Source organism: Pinus tabuliformis, chromosome 8 (genome assembly GCF_031772625.1).
Source record: "Pinus tabuliformis cultivar Carrire ecotype Pingquan chromosome 8, CPIR1, whole genome shotgun sequence".
Taxonomy (NCBI): domain Eukaryota; kingdom Viridiplantae; phylum Streptophyta; class Pinopsida; order Pinales; family Pinaceae; genus Pinus; species Pinus tabuliformis.
The window spans coordinates 1668439858-1668462625 of record NC_142294.1 but is presented as its reverse complement, the minus strand read 5'-3'; the positions used below and the strand labels follow the sequence as shown (position 1 = coordinate 1668462625).

General features: G+C 42.1%; 1 protein-coding gene across 1 annotated transcript; it reads left to right on the top strand.

Annotated features, from left to right (window-relative positions):
* The first annotated feature begins 14708 nt into the window (after positions 1–14708).
* On the top strand, positions 14709–16882 carry LOC149242588 (uncharacterized). Its single transcript, XM_089367700.1, has one exon. It carries the CDS (start codon positions 14823–14825, stop codon positions 16872–16874), a length of 2052 nt encoding a protein of 683 aa, XP_089223826.1. The 5' UTR covers positions 14709–14822; the 3' UTR covers positions 16875–16882.
* Positions 16883–22768: the final 5886 nt, after the last annotated feature.

Sequence of the window (22768 nt, the reverse complement as noted above, 5' to 3'; positions counted from 1 at the left end):
AAGTTTTTCTGCCTTTTGCTGGTTAGGAAAATGCTTCTCTGGCACTCTGGGACTCCTTCCCGACCTTTGGAACTGAAGACGTTTTTCCCTCTTAGTAATGTTGAAAATAGCAACAAGAAATGCTAAAAATAGAAGTGCTAAAAATAGCATTTCGGGATACCTTCCTATTTTAGTTAGTCCCTGAACTAAAATAGAGAAGTTAAAGTTCGAATTTGATCTTACCAGCGGTTTGAAAAATAATTAATTAATTCACCATGAGTTAATTAGTTGTAGAAAATCAAACATGAAGTCTATGTGAAGACATGCAACAGTTTCTCCATTGATTGAGGAATTTATCCATCAGTTAAAGAGAAAAGGATGAGTTGTAATTAGTTGGCTCAGTTAACTGAGTCAAGTCCAGTTAGATTAATTCAAACAATTTGTTGAATTAATTGTGAGTTTAGTTAGTTAATGCACGCTTGCATGTAATTGCTGCACTTCAGATAACTAAATATTCTCTCATAAATAACTCATGCATGTCAGTTCAGACAGAGACCTAGTTGAGATCAGATGGAGGGACGATGTACTATCAGTTGCATGAAAATTTCATTGTGAATATCTCTTGCATGCATAAGGAATTCTTTCCTTGAGGATTGTGCAGTTACTTCTTCAGTTTAGTGAGTGTGAATGAGGCCAATTCACACATGTGACATCATTGGACCCCAAGAAAACTGTGCAAGGAAATAGGAGGCTTGGAGGGCTTGACGAGGACATATACTGTGTCTATTCAATCGGTAAGTTGTATTTTGTTTGATTGCAGAGAGAGCAGGACAGCTTGAGGGTTGATTCTTTTTGTAACTTGAACATATTTCCACTTGTATGATAATACATAGATTGGGGTTTTAGGCTGAGGCTTTCCCTGGGTTATTTCTTCTGTGTTATGTGTGATTGATTTCTCATTCTCAGTTATATGTGTTCTCATTGATCTTGCTCAATTCGATTAAGCTTCCACAAAGTTTGTTGTAGAAGTAGATCTTGTATTTTGCTTTAGTATATTGCATAATCTGTTGATCTACAGTGGGAATTTCTACATGGTATCAGAGCAAAGGTGATCAAAGGAAAGAACAGTATACAAGAAGGGAGAAGTTCGAAGTTTGTGGTTCCTGAATATAGAAATCGAGTTCTTATCACATCTTAATTTCACCAATGGCGTTCAATGGTTTAAGACTCGAATATGCTCTTGATGGCAATTCGAATTATATAGCCTGGAAGGATCGCATGGAAGCAATATTAGAGGATAATGGTCTAAAGGACTTCATTGATCAAGAAGTCCCCAAGTCGACTGATGCTACTGAATTGGCGGAATGGAACAAATGTGTGGCTAAAGCAAGGAGAATCCTTCTGGAGGGAGTTCGAGACCACATAGTCTCGAGTCTCCATGGGAAGGAGACACTGTTTCAATGTGGAAAACATTGAAAGATCTATATCAGAATAGCATCGATCAGAGGAAGCTAGCTCTGAAATACAAGCTTTGGAAAATCAAGTGTGAAAAGGGTGACACGATCTCTATGTATCTAACAAGCTCACCACCTGCAGGGATGAGCTTGGAAGCGTAGGGATCATGACAACCCATGATGACATGGCGAGTCTTGCACTCCTTGGTCTTCCTAAGAGCTAGCATAGCTACCAAGACTTGGTTAATGGAAGAGAAAAACTGCTAGATTGGGAACGACTTTGGTCGGATTTGATGCAGGAGGAGATAAGAAGAAGCACCAGAGATGGATCCTCATCGAAGCAAGATGATGAGGAAAATCTAGCCTTCACGAGTAAGGCGAGGAAGGGGAAAGGGAAGGCGTCCCAATCCAAATCTAGTTCTTCCAATGGTGGGACGAAGTTTGACAAATCGAAAGTGTGATGCTTTCATTGTCATGAAGTGGGCCATTATGTTACGAATTGTCCACATAAGAAATCCAGAAGGGTTCCTCTAAGGGATCTGATGGTGAGGCACTGGCCTCACAGTTTGAGTTGGATTTCTCTCTTATCGTATGCATGGTTTCATCCATGGTGGGATGTGTTTGGTACCTGGACAATGGAGCTTCATTCCACATGTCAGGTGACAAGAATATTTTCAGTACCCTGGAGGAGAAGGATCTCCAGATGCAGATTGAGATGGACGATGATGGAAAGTACCATGTCTCAGGTGAAGGTATGGTTGTGTTTCAGAGGGAGCATGGAGCTCCCCTCACCCTGACTGATGTAAAGTATGTACCAGGTCTGAAGAAGAATCTTGTGTCCATTTCTATGCTAGAAGATAAAGGCTATGATGTAGTCTTTAGCAAAGGAAAGGTATTCCTGAGGCATATTGGCACTGGACAGACAAAGTGAATAGGGATTCGAGTTAAGAATCTCTACAAACTGGAGGTAGACGATTGTGCTGCTTTGAGTTCCAAAGCTGAGATGGTGCAGAGCCAAGATGTTGGCGAGCTATGGCATAGAAGATTGGGCCACTTGCACCATGGAGCCCTGAAGATCATGCAGTAGATTTCTACCGGATTACCCAAGGGAAAACTTGAGTAGATGAATACATGTAAAGGTTGTACCTTGGGTAAGTGTGCGAAATCTTCCTTTCCGGATCGAGACAGTAGAGCTGGAGCAATCCTGGAGCGAGTTCACTCAGATGTTTGTGGACCATTGTCTACAGCCTCCACCACTAAACAAAGGTACTATGTTATTTTTATTGATTATTTTTCTCGTAGATGTTGGATCTACTTTATGTAAAAGAAGGATCATACATTCTTGAGGTTTTGTGAGTTTAAAGCCTTGGCAGAGAAAGAATCTGGAAAGAAAATAAAAGCCTTGTGTAGCGACAATGGTGGAGAGTATGTCTCCCAGCAGTTTAAGGACTTCTGCGCTGCAGAAGGAATTAAACAAGAGTTGACGGCACCCCATAACCCACAACGGAATGGGGTGGTTGAAAGGAAGAACAAATTGATTGTGGGAGCAGCTCGAGCGATGTTGCATGACCAAAGCCTACCACTACATTTGTGGGCTGAGGCATGCAATACAACAATATACTTGCAGAACATGAGCCCGCACCGTATGTTGGGAATGAAGACACCTATGGAGGCCTTTTTGGGAAGTGACCAGATGTGAGTCACTTTTGAATCTTTGGATCATCAGTTTACTGTCATGTGACCAAAGATGCCCGGAAGAAGCTAGATCCCACAACTGAGTTGGGAATACTTGTGGGGTGCATGGATACACCCCACAACTATCGGGTGTACCTGCCACCAATCAGAGGACAGTGGTACGCAGGGATCTGAAGTTCGACGAGCAGAAAGCCATGCAAATATCACTTGAGAGGGAGCTCAAGTTGCATTCAGATGAGGAACTTTCAGTTCCTAAGGAGGAGGAGCCTCAGATTGATGCAGAGCAGCTGCATGCATAGGATCCGGGAGTGGAGACATCCACTCATGTTGATACTTCTAGAGATGGGCGGAAACACTCAAGGGAAGCTGGCAGGTTGATGCTGGATGCACGAGAGAATGTGGGACAACCATCCTCTCAATGTAGACAGAGGAGGTCGCCCAAGTGGTACACTGGTTACATGGCCCTGGTTGGGGAGTGTGCAGATTCTAAGCCTTCTTCATTCGAGGAGGCAGTGCAAACCAGTCTGGGTTGATGCAATGGTGGAGGAATACGACTCCATCATGTGGAACTGTGTTTGGGATGCTGTCCCAAGACCTCAGGATAAGTCAGTGGTGAGTTCCAGATGGCTTTACAAGGTAAAGCAGGCAGCTGATGGCAGTGTTGAGAAACATAAGGCAAGGTTTGTTGCCCAGGGTTTCTCACAGGTCGAGGGGATCGACTACGATGAGACTTTTTCTCCTGTAGCAAGGTACTCATCGATTAGATCAATATTGGCACTATCAGCTCAGATGGGGTGGAAGATCCACCAACTGGACATGAAGACAACATTCCTTAATGGGAAGATTAAGGAGGAGGTGTACATTGAGCAGCCAAAAGGTTTCGAGACCTTCGATCGTGAGTCGCATGTGTGCAGACTCAAGAGGGCTCTGTATGGGCTGAAGTAAGCACCCCGTGCTTGGTACACCAGGATTGACAGCTATTTCACCGGGTTGGGTTTCACCAAGAGTGAAGCAGATGCTAACCTTTACCACATCATGGTAGAAGGTAAGCCATTGATCATTGTTCTTTATGTTGATGATCTAATTTTGACAGGTGATGATCAGCTGATACAGTCTTGCAAGGAGGACCTTGCAAGAGAGTTTGAAATGAAAGACATGGGTCTTATGCACTACTTTCTAGGCATGGAGGTGTGGCAGAGAGATGGAGAAGTTTTTTTTTCTCAAGGCAAGTATGCCAATGAGATCCTCAGACGATTCCATATGGAGAAGTGCAAACCCATGCAACTCCTCTACCTGGGAACTGGAGGAAGGAGGATGCTACTTCAGGTGAGGTAGTAACTGCTACTGTTTATCGGCAGTTGGTGGGTTCACTTATGTATCTGGTGAACACACAACCCGACTTATGCTTTGCGGTGAACCAACTGAGTCAAGCTATGGTTCAACCTACCACGTTGTTTTGGGAGGCAGCGAAGCATGTGCTGAGATACCTCCGAGGCACATCTCAGTTTGGGTTGTGGTATAGACGGAGAGAGGGAGTGAAGCTTCAGGGCTTCACAGATGCGGATTGGGTAGGGAGTCCATCAGACCGGAAGAGCGCTTCTGGAGGAATCTTCAACCTTGGTTCAGCTGCAGTTTCTTGGTATAGCAGGAAACAAATATTAGTTGCACTTAGCTTAGCAGAGGATGAACACATGGCTGCTAGTCAGGCTGCATGTGAGGCCATTTGGATGCGAAAGATTCTAGTGGGATAGTTTGGTCAGAGGACGGATCCTACAGTGATCTATTGCGATAATCAGAGTTGTATCAAACTCTCTGAGAATCTAGTTTTTCATGACAGGTCCAAGCACATTGATATCCGGTATCACCATCTTCGAGATTGTGTGGTCAAGAGGATCATGTTGTTGATGTATGTTTTGATCGAGGAACATGATGCATATATTTTGACAAAGGCATTGTCAAAATGCAAGTTCGAGTTCCATAGAGACAGGATTGGGGTTACTGATAATCTCTTTCTTGTTGAAAGGGAGTGTTGAAAATACCAACAAGAAATGCTAAAAATATAAGTGTTAAAAATAGCACTGATATAAATAGCATTTCGGGATACCTTCCTATTTTAGTTAGTCCCTGAACTAAAATAGAGAAGTAAAAATTCGAATTTGATCTTACCAGTTGTTTGAAAAATAATTAATTAATACACCATGAGTTAATTAGTTGTAGAAAAATCAACCATGAAGTCTATGTGAAGACATGCAACAGTTTCTCCATTGATTGAGGAATTTATCCATCAGTTAAAGAGATAAGGATGAGTTGTAATTAGTTGGCTCAATTAACTGAGTCAAGTCCAATTAGATTAATTCAAACAGTTTGTTGAATTAATTGTGAGTTCAGTTAGTTAATGCATGCTTGCATGTAATTGCTGCACTTCAAATAACTGCATATTCTCTCATAAATAACTCATGCATGTCAGTTCAGACAGAGACCTAGTTGAGATCAGATGGAGGGACAATGTACTATCAGTTGCAGGAATATTCCATTGTGAATATCTCTTGCATGCAGAAGGAATTCTTTCCTTGAGGATTGCGCAGTTACTTCTTCAGTTTAGTGAGTGTGAATGAGGCCAATTCACACATGTGACATCATTGGACCCCAAGAAAAACTGCGCAAGGAAATAGGAGGCTTGGAGGGATTGAGGAGGACATATACTGTGTTTATTCAGTCTGTGAGCTGCATTTTGTTTGATTGCAGAGAGAGCAGGATAGCTTGAGAGCTGATTCTTTTTGTAACTTGAACATATTTCCACTTGTATGAGAATACAGAGATTGGGGTTTTAGACTGAGGCTTTCCCCAAGTTATTTCTTCTGTGTTATGTGTGATTGATTTCACATTCTCAGTTATATGTGTTCTCATTGGTCTTGCTCAATTCGATTAAGCTTCCACAAAGTTTGCTGTAGAAGTAGATCTTGTATTTTGCTTTAGTATATTGCATAATCTGTTGATTTACAGTGAGAATTTCTACAAGTAAATCGAACTTGCCTCTAGAAGCTACTACGTAGTCCTTGCATTAGCTTCTCTGTGTCTCTTCTGCCTCTCTGCAAATGCGCTCGCTAGATCTGGAATACTTCATCCAACCTCACTGTCTCTACCCCTCTCTCACTGCTTCATCTATGACTCTATTTGACAACTCACTGCTACTACTCTGGAAATCGATCTGCCAAGAAATTGAACTACTGAAGTGTCATCACTTCAGATACTGAATATTCTCTCATAAATAACTCATGCATGTCAATTCAAACAAAGACCCAGCTGAGATCACATGGAGGGACAGTGTACTATCAGTTGCAGGAATATTCCATTGTAAATATCTCTTGCATATCGAAGGAATTCTTTCCTTGAGGATTGTGCGGTTACTTCTTTAGTTTAGGGAGTGTGAGTGAGGCCAATTCACACATGTGACATCATTGGACCCCAAGAAAAACTGCACAAGGAAATAGGAGGCTTGGAGGGCTTGAGGAGGACATATACTATGTCTATTCAGTCTGTGAGCTGCATTTTGTTTGATTGCAGAGAGAGCAAGATAGCTTGAGAGCTGATTCTTTTTGTAACTTGAACATATTTCCACTTGTATGATAATACAGAGATTGGGGTTTTAGGTTGAGGCTTTCCCCGGGTTATTTCTTCTATGTTATGTGTGATTGATTTCTCATTCTCAGTTATATGTGTTCTCATTGATCTTGCTCAATTCGATTAAGCTTCCGCAAAGTTTGTTGTAGAAGTAGATCTTGTATTTTGCTTTAGTATATTGCATAATCTGTTGATCTACAGTGAGAATTTCTACAAGTAAATCGAACTTGCCTCTAGAAGCTACTACGTAGTCCTTGCATTAGCTTCTCTGTGTCTCTTCTGCCTCTCTGCAAATGCGCTCGCTAGATCTGGAATACTTCATCCAACCTCACTGTCTCTGCCCCTCTCTCACTGCTTCGATCTATGACTCTATCTGACAACTCAATGTTGCTACTCTGGAAATCGATTTGCCAAGAAATTAAACTACTGAATTGTCATCTCCATCACCACATCGATCTCCTCTTATAATCCTCTGTTGGAGCGACAACGACCAAGATTAAAACATAATCGATGGCTACGATCATCTCTAGATTGTTCCGTGTGAGTTTCTAGATTATTCTCGCCTTGAATTAATTAATACTTATTAATTAACTAGTTTTCCTAAGTTTAGACTTAGGAAACATTAAAAAATTGGTTAATAATATAATTAAATCACTTCTAGGTGGAATTTCCAGAAACGATTTTTGGGTTCTAGAGATCTCATGTATTCTAGCCTCTCCACAATGTTTCGTGGCTAGAACACATTCGATGCTACAAAATCTAACAATTACATGCATAAGAAGCTATTTTACCTCTATTCTTCTAGTGTGTGAATGTATTGAGAGGTCATCAAATTTAATTGTCCTTCCTTTCCTCATAAACACATGCCACCATTTGTCATTTAATTGTAATTCGATAATTAACTAAGGAGAGGAAGCTATTCAACAAAGGCTATGGGCAGGGAAAGATTGTAACCCCATCTTTTGTTCTTATTCTTCCTATCTCAAAACAAGAGGCTTCATCTGCCAACATGCTAGCATGATGGTTTTGAGCCCTAAAGACATGGCAATAAACAACAAGTTCAAACCTTTTTGCCTCTTTGTAAATTCTTGCGATGAGCCTTGCTAGGATGTTGTTTGAAGGAGAAGTCAAATTACATACATACTACATTATGACTAGAACCAATAACTATAAACTCCTTATTCAATTTAAATTTCACAATCCTAAGATTTTTATATAGAGCTAATGCATTAGCTTAGTTATTGATTACTTCACAAAAACCCCATGCATAATTTATTTCCATTTATTTATCACAATCAAATATAATCCCCTTCCTATCTACTCGCCCATTATATAAAACTTAAGTTAATAAATGAACAATTTTAACTTTTTTAAATTAAAATTTTTATCACAATTTTCGTTGGAATCTCACCATTTTTGTACTTAAAAAAATATAAAATATAAGCATAAAAGTGTTTGAATCATATTTTTAATAGTAGAAATAGACTTAACCAAAATTACTATCAAATTTTATTAAAATCTTACCACTCTCCATTGTTTTCTAAACAAACTCTCCATTATTTTCTAAACAAAATTACAACCGATTAAACTACTCTTATTTTATATAATATTTTTCCGTATAAAATTTTAATCAATTTAAAAAAAATCAAATTAATAAAATTTTAAACAAAAAAAAAATAAATTCAATATTAAATTTTGCTTTTCAAAACTATTTTCCAATAAAAATTAAATTTATCTTCTAATTAACTTAAATTTCCCTTTCTTTTTTCTGCGATCAGCTCTGAGCGCTGCTCCCGCCTCAGCTCGACCTCTTCGGCCTTTCCAGATCCCTGCATGAGCTGATCAAGTCGCGGATCTGCTGAGATCAGATCAGATCGCTGCTCCTCGTCCCAGACTTCAGACCCCTGCGCGTTCCTGACTGCGTGTGTGCCTGATCAATCGAGGATCTGCCCAAGCGAGGCCTACTGGTCATGGAGGCTTGATCTTCACCTGTCAAGTCAGATCTAGCGCCCATGGAGGTGCTGGGCATCTCCCAGGCCCCTCCCTCTCCTCCTCCGTCGACGATTTCCTCAGCTGAGGCGTTCAGTCGGCTTCTGGATGGGCTACCCAAGAAGAAAAATGTAGAAGCAGCGAAATTCATCAAGAAGCTCGACGATATCCCTGAGATCTCTCTACCTCCGGAAACCCCGATCCAGGTTGCTCTGTCCCTGTCCGAGCGGGCTCTCATAGGCCAGTTTACTGGTCTATGGCCATCTCCCAAGTCGATAGAGAGTTGGGTCAAAAGAAACTGGTCGCCGCTGATCAAAGAAAGTGTGACCTCATATTTTCTGGGACGAGGATTCTTCCTCTTTGAATTCACCTCCAAAGACGATAAAGAGCTGATCTTTCGAAATGGTCCTTACTTTATGGGCCCCCAAGGTCTGTATCTGAACAAATGGACTCCTAACTTCGATCCAGCAGTAGACGTACCCAAAGCTGTCCCGGTATGGGTTAGGCTTCCCAACCTCCCAGTTCATTGCTGGAACTGGGATTCTTTGATGCATATTGGAAATGCCCTGGGGAAATTCATAGACCGAGCGAACAGTAAGGATCAATACGACTGTGCAAGGATATGTGTTGAGGTGGATCTGGAGGAGGGGCTTCCGGAGGCCATCAAACTCAAAGTAGGAAGCTAGACGCATGTGCAGAAGCTAGACTATGAACAGTTGCCCTTCAAATGCCGGAAATGCCAGGTTTATGGGCACTTTGCCAGAAACTGCCCAACGGTCAATGAAGCAGCTCAAGGGAAGGAGGCCGGCTGGAATCAAGTAAAACGATCCAAAATGTCTTCCAAGATCCAGAAGCCGGGAGGAACTACCGGCAAAGGCCCCCAGCAGGATCCAGCTCAGCAGATCCAGCAGTCCCAGCCCAAGTTCACCCCAGAGAACAGGTTCGACCCTCTCAGCTCCCAACCAGAGGACACTCATGAAGTGGTAGTTCAAAAGCCAGCGTCCCCAGACAAAGGTTCCCAATCTCCCAGCGTTAAAGACACGGGAGCCGCAGAAAGCTCAAAAGGAACCCCTGATGTAGTCGAGGAGGAGGATCAAGAATCAGAAGAATCGGAGGAGGAAGGAGAAATAGGAGAATCCCAATCCTCGGTAAGGAGATCTACAAGAGGACGCAAAACGGATCGGGAGAAAAGAGAGCACGAAACGTACAAAGATAAACTCCAGGGCAGTCAACCAACATTGGAGAAGTTGTTAGCAAAAAAGCCGAAGATGGTAAGAAACCAGCATCAAGGCTCCAAGGGAGCCCAACCAAGCAAAGGTAAATAATGAAGATAATCTCCTGGAACTGTAGGGGTATGGGCAGCAAAATAAAAGAAGAGGCTATACGAAATCTAATAAGAATAGAGGCCCCCGACATACTCCTTCTCCAGGAGACTAAGATGGAGGAACCAGATTTTCTTCAGGTAAGCAAAAAACTTTGGAAAAAGAGTAATGCAACAGTTGTCTCAGCCCGAGGAGCCTCTGGAGGGTTGGGTACTCTTTGGAACGAAAGCAGGTTTTCGCTGGTGGCAGAGGCATCAAATACCCACTGGGCGATGTTAAAGATGCAGCATCTAATTACAAAAGAAATCTTTTGTCTTTTCAATGTTTATGTTCCGGTCAACGCTGGAGAAAAAAAGATCTGCTGGGACTCCTTAAGGCAGCAAGCAGATCTGGGCAATCTGGAAAATGTCATCATAGCAGGCGACCTGAACATCACTCTGCACTCTTCTGAAAAGCGAGGAGGCTGCATTGTGCGAGACCCGGCAAGGGAATGGGTTGAGGATCTCCTCCAAGACTGGGATCTGCTAGATATCAAGCTTGTCTCACGTATGTTTACTTGGTCCAATAAAAGAATAGGTCATGGCCATATTATAGCAAGGCTGGATAGATTCTTGGTGCATAGCTCCTTTCTTCTACTTGGCCTAGACGCTAGCATGCACATTCTTCCTTGTAGCACCTCTGATCATAAGCCAATCAAGCTTATCCTTCGAGCTCACGCTGACCTTGGTCCCATTCCCTTCAAGTTTAGCCCTTTGTGGATCAAGGAACCAAACTTCTTGCAGATTGTCAAAGAAAGCTGGTCCCAGCCTGTCACTGGATCTCCATTTTATATTTGGGAAGAAAAACTCAGGAGATTGAAATCAGCCCTAAAGTGCTGGGCCAAATCTCTTGTCAATCCAGCAGCTGAAAGGAAAAATATCCAAAGCCAGCTTGAAGCACATCAATTGAACACAGAAGAGGCTTATATATCCAGAGAAATTTTAGACAAAGAGGTTCACCTCCAACAACACTATCATAAATCTTGCCTGGCCGAAGAGGAAACGTGGAGGATCAAATCGCGTTGTCTCTGGCTAAAGGCAGGTGACAGAAATACCTCATTCTTTCACAAACAAGCTGAAGCCAGAAAAGGTTTCAACTCTATCACTGAAATTAAGGAAGCTGCTATCATACACAAAGAATTTGCAAGTATCAAACATGCAGCCCATCAACACTTCAAATGCCTGTATAGTGAAGAGACGAATATGAATCAGAACTTTTGTTTGCTGGAAGGGATTCCCACGTCAATATCTGCTGATATGAACCACCATCTAGAAAAAAATGTCACAATGGAAGAAGTCAAAAGGGCCCTCTATGCCATGAACCCAGATAAATCCCCAGGCCCTGATGGCTTTTCCACCTCTTTTCTCCAAACCTGCTGGCACATAGTGGGGAAAGATTTATATAAAATGGTTCAAAAATCGCAGGCTTGCCAGAAATTAGGAGGAAGTACTAACTCCTCTTTCCTTGCTCTCATTCCCAAGGAAAAGGGAGCCAACTCCTTCAATAGGTTTCGCCCCATATCCCTGTGTAACATTGGCTACAAGCTGATCACAAAAGTTATTGCTAACAGGTTGAAGCATATACTTCCTAAAGTCATCCCAGAGAACCAAGGAGGCTTCATACACGGAAGGCATTTGGTGGACAACTTCACACTAGTCCAAGAGGCAATTCTATCAAGTCAGCAGCGCAAGGAACAAGGTATGGCTATCAAACTGGATCTAGCAAATGCCTTTGACCGAGTTAATCATAGTTTTCTTTTGAATGTGTTGAAAAAATTTGGTTTTGGGGTGAGATTTATCAATTGGATCCGGGCCTGCATCTCGGAACCATGGATCGCTCCTTTAGTCAATGGTAGATCTGCAGGTTTCTTCAAAGCTACAAGAGGGCTAAGACAGGGTTGTCCCATGTCTCCCCTGTTGTTTGTTATTCAAGCTTCAGTTCTCAGTTTCCACCTAAACAAACAAATGCAAGAGCAGGAGATCTCAGGGATATCCATAGCGAGGGGGGTCCAAAACATAAATCACGCCTTATTTGCAAATGATACTCTGCTTCTTGGGACAACTTCGATTCATTCAACCAGAAGATTTAAAGAGACGCTCGATGAGTATTGTATGGAGTCTGGTAGCAGCCTTAACAAGGGTAAGTGTCATACTTACTGCTGGAACACCCCGCCCTCTTTGCTCAATTTCATCTCCAGATGCCTAGGATTTGCAGCTTCCTCAGAATGGACATCGTTCAAGTATCTGGGGCTGCCTATTTTCCTCAAGCGCGCCTACAGCAGGGACTGGATGCCGCAGGTAGAAAAATTTAAAAGCAAACTCCAGGCATGGGGAGTAAATTGGCTAAATATGGCAGGCAAGACAGTTCTCATTAAAGCCGTCCTTAGCAGCCTCCCGTTATACCAGTTTTCTGTGCTTCTAGCGCCCATTGGTATACTCCAGAAAATGGATCAATATATCAGAAACTTCTTTTGGAAAGGGGGTAAACACAATGAGAGAAGATTCCCGCTTGTTAAATGGGAGACTGTCCTCAAACCTAAGATGGAGGGTGGGCTCAATTTCAAGAAGCTCCCTCAGCAGAACATAGCAATGGGAGCCAAGCTCCTCTGGAGACTAATTGCGCCTAAACCAGGCTGGGCACAGACAGCTCTCTAGAGAAAATACCTCAAAGGCACAAGACTGAGATGTTTAGATGGACCTTTACCTCAAGGAACCTCGCCGTTCGTCAACCTCTGCTCCAAAGCTGCCCCGTTGATTCAATCCAAAGCCTACTGGATTCCCGGAAATGGGAAAAAAATAAGTATATGGAATGATCGTATCATGGATCACGAGCCTATAGGAGATTGCCCAAAGGTGAAATCGCTGAAGGAATGGTTGACGGCAGCCGGGAAAACTAAGTTGTGGGACATATCCACATGGAATGGAACGCAGTGGGCGGGCTGGAGTCTGTCGGATCCGCCTTCAGACCTCCACCAAGAGATCATCCACCTCTGCGAATTACTGAATGGAATCGCACCCACGCGCATCAACAGGAAAGATAGGCGAGGCTGGGGCGATCAGTCGACAGGTTATACAGTTGCCCAGGGATATGCGTGCCTAGCTGCAATCCCAAATGCGCCCCCAGATCCGGCCCCGTGGAAGACAGTCTGGGGCATCTCTACGCTGCCAAAAATTGATTTTTTTTGCTGGCTTTTATGCCACAGGAAAATATTAACCGAAGACAAACTCCAGAGGCGCGGCTTCTACGGACCGTCCAGGTGCTCTTTGTGCCAAGACTCTGAGGAAAGCGCCACGCATCTGGTTCTCAATTGCAAGTTCTCCACTCAGGTCTGGAGAGAACTGATGGACTATTGGAACCCCAGATTCGAGCTTCCTGCCGCCATAATAGATCTGTTTGCCAACTGGAAAACCTGCTATCCCGGACCCCCTCCCAAAAATAAAGTGATCAAAGCGGCCTGGGCATCACTACTTAAAATTTGCTGCTGGCAGCTATGGCTAGAGCGCAACAGCAGAATCTTCAGGAACCTCCAACACAATGCCAAGACGGTGGCGGCCAAGGTAAAGATTCAATTAAAAGAATGTTTGGGAGGACATAAAGATGACTCTAACCTCACCCAGCTAGACAGAGATTGGGGGTCCTCCTTGAGCCTGCATTTTCAACAAAATATCATAAGCATGGCTCCTCCTGAGGAATGGCAAATAAGGGGAAAAGGTAGCGAGGATTTTCAAAACTGGATCCTCAAGCAAAAGGTGCACTCCCTCTTCTTCGACGGGGCAGCAAAAGGTAATCCGGGCAACGCTGGAGCAGGGGGAGTAATTAAAAACATAGATGGTGCAGAGATCCTCCATTTTGCCTGGGGTTTAGGAATCAATTCCAACATCCAAGCTGAGGCATTTGCCCTCTACCAAGGACTCAAGCAGCTCTTGAAGCTGGAAATCAAGGAGGCTAATATCCTAGGGGATTCCGAAGTGATCATCAAACTCATGGTGACTAACTCTACTCCACGGGATTTAAGATTAGCAAGGCTGATCCAAAGAATCAGAAGCATGGCAAAGATGTTTCAAAATCTGAAATACTTTCACGTGCTGAGAGACAACAACAAAGAGGCAGATCTTGAAGCCAATAAAGCTGCACAGCTATCGGCCGGGGTATTGAAAAGAGACGGGGAAGAAGCATGGGTCCCAATTCCTTAAATCATTTCAGCAGATATGTTTTTTTGCTTAATTCTAAAGCTGTTTGTTTGCTTAATTCTAACGCTGTTTGATTGTATATTTAAACTGGGGCAGATTGTAGAAATAAGCACAATTGGGGATCCCAAAAGGAGATGGAAATGGACAACAAGTCTAATAGCGTCTCAGAAGGACGAATCCAATTGGATCGTGCCCACTCCTATTGTAATCAGAAGATTGGCATTTAGACCAACCCACTAATACAATCCATAACCGTTCGTGTTGATAAAGATAAAAAAAAAAAAAGAAAGAAAGAAAGAAAAGAAAAAAGAAAAAAAACTTACATTTCCCTTTCATATCAAAGCATTGTAAACCAAGAAAGTCATATCAATGGGAAACAACATGAAAGACCAGTGCAAGAGAGTGGCATAACAATGTATAAAGATGAATTAATTTGTAATCACACCATTTACATAACAGACCCCAGGTCTTAGGTTTTACAGCTACCAATTTAAACTTCATTCTCACGCAGCTCTGTGAAAACACATATTGCCATGGCAGCCATGTTGAAGAGGAGGAAGACCATGCTTTTCGTATGGAAAAGGTATCCTGGTAGCCTTTTCCATGCCATTCTTAAACACTCCTTCACCTTAAATGCCACTGCAGACATGCGCATTAAAACGCTCTGCCAGAACAAACGATTTCAAGAGGCAGTGGACACCTTCAAACAGCTGCTTTCAGATAAATCTGTCCCTACTCTCATCACCTGTAATATTTTATTGAGTAGCCTAGTCCGATGGAATCGGCATGAATCAGCGCTGTCTGTTTATGGACTTATGATTGAGGCAGACATTGTTCCAGATGTGATATCTTTGAACATTGTCATCAATTGTCACTGTCAAACGGGTAGATTGGATTATGCATTCGAAGTGTTTGAAGGAATGGAAGCAGACGGGTATATTCCAGAGGTCATAAGCTTCAATACCCTCATTAAAGGGCTTTGCAGGGTGAACAGGTTGGAGGACGCTTTTAAGCTTTTCAATCAAATGAGGGGCAAACGACAGGTTCCTAATCTTATTACCTATACTACCCTAATAGATGGGTTCTGCAAGAGAGGGAAAACCCACGAGGCTTTGGGGTTGTTAGCTGTTATGCTGCGAATGGGCCATGTGCCTAACACAATCACGTTTACCATCCTCATGGATGGGCTATGCAAAGAAGGCAAGCTCCAAGAGGCCAAGGAATTACTGTATCAGATGTTAAAAGAAAGACATAACCCAGATGCTATTACATATACTGCTCTGATTGATGGTCTTTGCAAGGAAGGCAAGTTAGCTGAGGGTACGGAGTTCGTCTATGAAATGTCTAACAAAAATATATATCCTAATGTTGTCACATACAATACGCTTATAAATGGTTTCTGTAAGGAAGGCAAGTTGGACGAGGCTACGAAGCTTTTCCACGAAATGTCCAACAAAAGCATATGCCCTAACGTTGTGACATACAGTGCACTTATTAATGGCCTCTGTAAAGAAGGCAAGTTGGACGAGGCTATGAAGTTCTTTCATGAAATGCTAAACAGCAACATATGCCCAAATGTTGTCACATACAATGCGCTCATTGATGGTTTCTCTAAAAAAGGCAAGTTGGACAAGGCTCGGAAACTCTTTTTTGAAATGCCCAACAAAAATATATGCCATGATGTTGTAACATATAGTGTGCTTATTGATGGCCTCTGCAAAGAAGGCAAGTTAGATGAGGCTGTGAAGTTCTTTCATGAAATGCTAAACAGCAACATTTGTCCGACTGTTGTCACATACAATGCACTTATTAATGGTTTCTCTAAAGAAGGCAAGTTGGACAAGGCTCGGAAGCTCTTCTATGAAATGCCCAACAAAAACATATGCCATGATGTTGTGACATATAGTGTGCTTATAGATGGTTTCTGCAAGGAAGGAAAGCTGGAGGAGGCTTTGATGCTTTTCTATGAAATGCCCAGCAAAAACATAAGCCCAAATGTCATCACATACAAAGCACTTATCAATGGTCTCTCTAAAGCAGGCAAGTTGGACAAGGCTATGGAACTCTTCTATGAAATGCCAAACAAAAACATATGCCCTGATATTGTCACATACAATGTGCTTATTAATCGTTTCTGCACAGAAGGCAAGTTTGAAGAGGCTAGGAAGCTCTTCTATGCAGTGCCCCCCAAAAACAAGTGCTTCAATATTGCCACATACATTTTATTTATCGATGATCTCTGTAAGGGAGGGAAATGGCAGGAGGCCATGAAAATGCTTCATGAGATGCTGGACAAGGGGCACAGTCCAAATATGATCACATTTACTAGTATTATTGATGGTCTTTGCAAAGAAGGTGAGCTTCAAGAAGCTCTTGGGTTGTTAGATGTTATGGTGCAAATAGGCCATCAGCCTAATGAAATCACATACAATACACTTATAAATGGGTTTTGCAAGGTGGGTAATCTGGAGAAGGCCAGGGAGCTCCTTCAAGAGATGTCTGAAAAAGGGTGCAGGCCTGACCCAGTCAACTACAATACATTAATAGATGGACTTTGTAAGCATCAAAAGTTAGATGAAGCTTAACAGATCTTGTGTGTGAGCCCTGATTTCATTACCTGCTGCATATTGATGGATGGACTCTGGAAAGTGGGTAATCTTAGGGAGGCGCTAAAGTTATCTTAACAGATGAACGATAGTAGTCATCTACCTGATATGACTGCATATACCATCCTCATGGATGGACTATGCAAAGAAGGCACATCCCAAGAAGCCAATAGACTATTGCATGAGATTCCAAAAAAGGTTTGGAACTTTGACACGACTATGACATATTTAACAGCAAAAAAAAGACCCTGTAAAGGTATTGCTTAAATGCACTTCGTAAGATTCAGTAGGAGTGAGTGAATTGCAATTGATGAAGTGCAGGGATTGCTTTCGTAATAATGCACTATGCAAGCTATCTGCAACAGGATTGGTGGCTTAGTTTGATGAAATGATCTGAGTGGAATTTCGTTAAGAATGCACGAGGCATGTAATCTGAAGAGTGAAAATGCATTTGGTTTAGTGTTTAGTGGGCTGCAAATCCCGATTAAATGCACCAATTAATCAATCTAAAATGGGTCTAGCCCTGCAGTTAATGAGTTGCAACTGGTAATTGATGAAGGGCCTAAGGTAAATATTAATTTTATTGTTCACGTTAATAATCTGGATTGGTTTTATAAAATGGTTAGTGGTTTGTCATTGATATTGATATAATGTACCTTCTGAATTTCAATAATGGCTTGTACATCTATGTAATATATTAACCCACTTTTATTTCTTGAAGCGAGGTTTGTTTCCAATGTTGCAGGTTGCTTTGGCATGACTTCTTTTTGTTCAATGTTTTTAACTCGAGGCTGTTTGAAATATTTGGTTGCATCTGTTGAATGCCCAGACTCTAGATTTATTGAGTATCTGGTCCTATTATGATATACAACGAGTTGTAATGATTGTCACAGCACGTATTGGTTGCAAACTTACAATATATTTTTAAAATCAGACATCTGCAAATACTTGAATGTCTAGTCTCCACTGCCCAAATTGTAATAGCTGAGCTAACTATATTCACGGTGTTCATCTACTTCGACCTTATAGCAATCACCTTGATTTGCAAGTTGTCATGGATATTCCTTTCAAGTTTCAACAGGGGACCATTACATGTTTTTAGTCATAAGTTATTTAATTTGTAGCAAGGACAGGTGGGTTCAATTACCTCTCAGAGTTCAGATGGTCAAGCAACAAGCAATGGGGGCTGCTTTACTGTATAGGTCCACATCTTAAACAGATGCAATGGATGTTAGTATTTAAGGAACCTTTTCTCTATTTCCTCTGGGATCCCCAAGCATGGGGCATCTGAAAGTAGGGCTTTCTGAAAGGCCTGGTCAACCAGAATGTTAGTTGTACATGAAGACAGGTGGCTGCAAATTTGGCATGACATGTAGATACCACCATCCTTGGGAGGAGATCAGTCTCTCAACAAGCAATTTCTTCAATCCTCATGGCCCATCCTCACGACCTGTAAGAATGTTTTTGTTTTGTCCATCCTGTTGTGCTTTAAGTTGTCTTTATAAAATTGGAAGTAGATCATTCATGCCTGAACTTGCTTTGATGTTGATTATGTTTAATGTTTTCAGTTGTTTACATATTTATATGGCATCCTGTCTTTCTACCCATTTTCTCTAAATGAGGCGTAATAGTTTTTCTTCCTTTAATCCTACTCAAGTATTCATACCTCTGTGATAAAAGTCTCGATGGCACATTTGAAAATTGCTTTTGTATGTTCTCTTGTAACATGTATGAGATATAAAATGTGGAGTGCATGTTTGTCTGCAGCTTGGAAGTTGTTATAATATGTGATACATACTATCACTTTCTTTTGGATGTTTTACTTCCCCCCTCACATTAATAGCTAGCCAAAGCCATGGAAAGAAATTTCACCTTGAATACATAGTTATTAATGATGCATGTTTCCTTTGATGAGAATACTTCCACTCAAAATAAGTTTGACTTCAAATAAAGTGTTGGGATGTAATATTTACTTGGTCAAATATATGAATCTTATTTGTTGATACTTTTAGTAACTGAATTTTGGTCTAGGGTTGTCTTGTTATACCATCTTTGTGTCCCCAATTGAAGCTTAAGGGGGATGCTAGTGTTATGGTGCTTAATCTTGTCTTAGTGACTTCAAGGGTGGCTTTTGGTCTTGTTGGACTATGAATATAAACCATTACACCATTACAAATAGGGTTATTGGCAATGGATGTGATGGGCTAGAAGCATTACCGTGTCCTCGATCATCAATGGCGATGGTCAAAATGGTACGCATCACCAATAAAAGGATATGACCATTGCCATTTCATCGCCAACAATGTCTTTTACAATGGTGATAATTTATAAACCACCACTGTGAAGTTTAAAAGTTAAATAAGCTGATTTTTCAGTGAGTCTCTGAAACACAATTGCTAATAAGAGTTGTTGCAAAATATGTTTTCATTGATCAACCATTGCCATAAAGTAAAAATTGGAATTTGCTTTTTTCCATAAGCAAAAATATTTCAACTTTTTTTAGCAACAACCTTGTAAAATCTGTCATCAATAATATTTGTTGCCAAAGACCGTCACCATAAACCAAAAAACTTCTTATTTTTTTGGTTGAAAATCATTAAAGGATCATTGCCAATATTTTTGGAGTGCAAGTCTCCTTAGCATCCTACAATGAATCTTCTTTTCTTTTCTCGTTAGCCTTGGTCTCTCTTCTCTTTGGAGATAGTTACCTTTACAATTACCAGGTATTCTAGTTTTTCCTTCTTTTAAGGTCTTCTATACAACCCCTCCTTTCAAATTTCAATGCTTGCTTGAAATTCTCACATTGGGGGCCCTCCTTTTTCACAAACTATTTCATGCATTCTTTCCTTTCAGAGGTGGAACCTTTGCTTGTTTGGTACCGTTGCACACCAAAAGTGGGTAAACCATAGGAGAAATATTTTCTCTTCGTGTGACAACCAACCAACAAACAACCCTATGATGATCCAAAGCTAGCTTTACTTCAGATCTATTCAACTAGACTTTGATCAATGCTCTCTCCCATCTAGCATACTTCTTGAATAAAAGTGGGTCATATATCAAAAGGTACACTAACCATTTTTGTAATCATGTGCTTTCATTTAATGTTAAGGACATACAAATAGAACAAGAGTTTGGAGAGGATCGACGATGGTGGCTCTGAAGACTCTGGCATTCTGCGCGCATCCCTGATTCGACCTCCTCTGCGCCCCTGTGCCTGGCAGCTCCGCTGCTAGGCCCGAGCCTTTCTTCTGCTGACTCCCCTTCGCCCCTGGGCCTCCTTCCCCCCTCGCACCGGGGCCTTCCCCGGTTCCTCTTGAGATCTCCGATCTCCTCCAATGCCCGAAATGGAACCCCCGCCTCCGGACCCTGAGGATCTTGAAAAATCGTTCGCCTCCCTTATTCCTGAGCCTGCAGCAGGAAGAATCCGCCCCACAGCTTCTAAGTTCATCAAGAAGCTAGATGAAATCCCGGAAGTCTCGCTTCCTCCTTCCCTCCCGAGGAGAGCAGCAGTCGCCTTAGCAGAACGAGGCCTGGTCGGACAGTTCACGGGACTGTGGCCCTCCCCCCGATCAGTTCAGAGATGGGTCGAGAGAAACTGGAACTCGATGGTGCAAGGGAAAATAGCAATCAGGTTCTGCGGCAGAGGATTCTACACCTTTCTTTTCGAATCAATGGAGGATCGGAACCTCATCTTCAGAAACGACCCTTATTTCATGGACTCTCGGGGCCTTTACTTAAACAGATGGACCCCAGACTTTGATCCGGAGATGGACGCCCCCAACGCTGTCCCCGTCTGGGTTCGTCTGCCCCATTTGCCGCTTCACTGCTAGGGGGACGAGTCAGTCAAAGCCATAGGGAACGCTGTCGGTAAATATATCGACAGATCTGAACCGAAGGAGAACATGCATGCCTGCGCACGGATATGTGTCGAAGTAGATCTGGGGAAGGGACTGCCGGATGAAAATGCAGCAAAAGAAATGGCTACTGGAATGCAACAACCAATGGACACATACCTTGACAAAACCAAAGGAAGCGGAGAAAAAATGAAAGAGAAAAGTGGGGCTCACAACAAACAAGGTAAATGATGATTTTGGTCTCCTGGAATTGTAGGGGGATGGGCTCCTCCCTAAAAGCAAATGCAGTCCAAGACCTACTCAAATCTGAACATCCAGACCTTCTCCTTCTCCAGGAGACCAAAATCACGGAACAGGAATTCCAAAATCACATAAAAAAAAGCAGAAGCTACGCAAGTATAGCAATAAGTGCAGCTGGTGCCTCAGGAGGCATAGGGACAATATGGGACAAAAACAAATGGGAACTCAAACACCAAAAGCCATTCAGATGGTGGATAAGATCAGACATGCAGAACATAACCACGAAAGAAGAATACTCAATATACAACATCTATGCTCCCAATCATTATAGAGACAAAGCATCATGTTGGGATTCAATAACCTCAGATCTCTTGACTGTTCAGGGAAGGAACATCTTCCTGGGGGGAGATCTAAATCTTATAAGGAATGCTGATGAGAAGCTGGGAGGAAACTTCTATGCTGATCCTTCAAGGGACTCATTAGAAGAAATAATACAAACTCATAACTTAGTGGACATACCTCCGCAAAACGGGAGATTCACTTGGTCCAACAAAAGAACTGGCAACAATAATATAAAAGAGAGATTAGACCGAATCCTCGCCCAAGAAAGAACAGTGGCAAGATTTCCAAGTATTCAAAGCAAAATAATCCAAGGATACATCTCAGACCACAAACCAGTAGCTCTGATCCTAGATAAAGGGAAGAACATGGGTCCTCTTCCCTTCAAATATAACAAGGCTTGGGATAGTAAAGAAGATTTCAAAAACATGATTAAGGAGCAATGGGCAAAGGAAATAATTGGTTCCCCCCACTACATCTGGGAAGCAAAGCTCAAATCTCTCAGGACTGTCATTAAGCAATGGGCAAGAAATTATGCTGCAGAGGAAAGCAAAGCAAGAACAGGCCTTCAAGCAAAGCTGGAGCAATGGAGCCAGGAAAAAGAAAGAGCGCAGTACACAGAGGAAGATCAGGTCAAAGAGAACGAATTGTACAAAGAACTGTATCAGCAGAATAGGAAGGATGAAGAAGAGCAAAGGCAAAAGTCTCGCTGTCTTTGGCTCAAAGCCGGAGACAAAAACACTTCATTTTTTCATAACAGCCTTAAGATAAGGAGGGCAGGGAATCATATAGATAGAATAATGATCGAGGGAAGCGAACTCAGAGAGCAAGAGGAAATAAAGGAGGCAGCGTCCAGGCACTTCTGCGCTCTCCTTACTGCAGATCCTCAACCCACCGATCATTCAGATTTTCTCAACATAATAGAAAACAAAATATCAGCAGCACAAAACACTGAATTAGACAAAGAAATCACGACAGAGGAAATCGAGTGGTCAATCTTCAGCATGGCTCAGGACAAGGCACCGAGCCCTGATGGGTTCACTGTGGCATTTTACAGAAACCATTGGGAAATCATCAAAAAGGATTACATCAGAATGGCAAAGAACTTCTTCTCGAAATGCAAAATGGGAAGCAGCATCAAATCATCTTACTTAGCTCTCATCCCCAAAGATCCCAATCCCCAATCCTTTGACCGATTCCGCCCAATCTCCTTATGCAATGTCTCTTATAAAATCATCACCAAAATATTAGCTAACAGGTTAAAAAAGCTTCTCCCCTCCCTCATCTCTGAGAACCAAGGAGGCTTTGTGCCCAGAAGACAAATAACGGACAATGTTATTCTTATTCAGGAGGCAATACACAGCAGCATAAACAGAAATGAAAAGGGTATGATCATTAAACTAGATATGGCGAACGCCTTTGACAGAGTCAACCACCAAT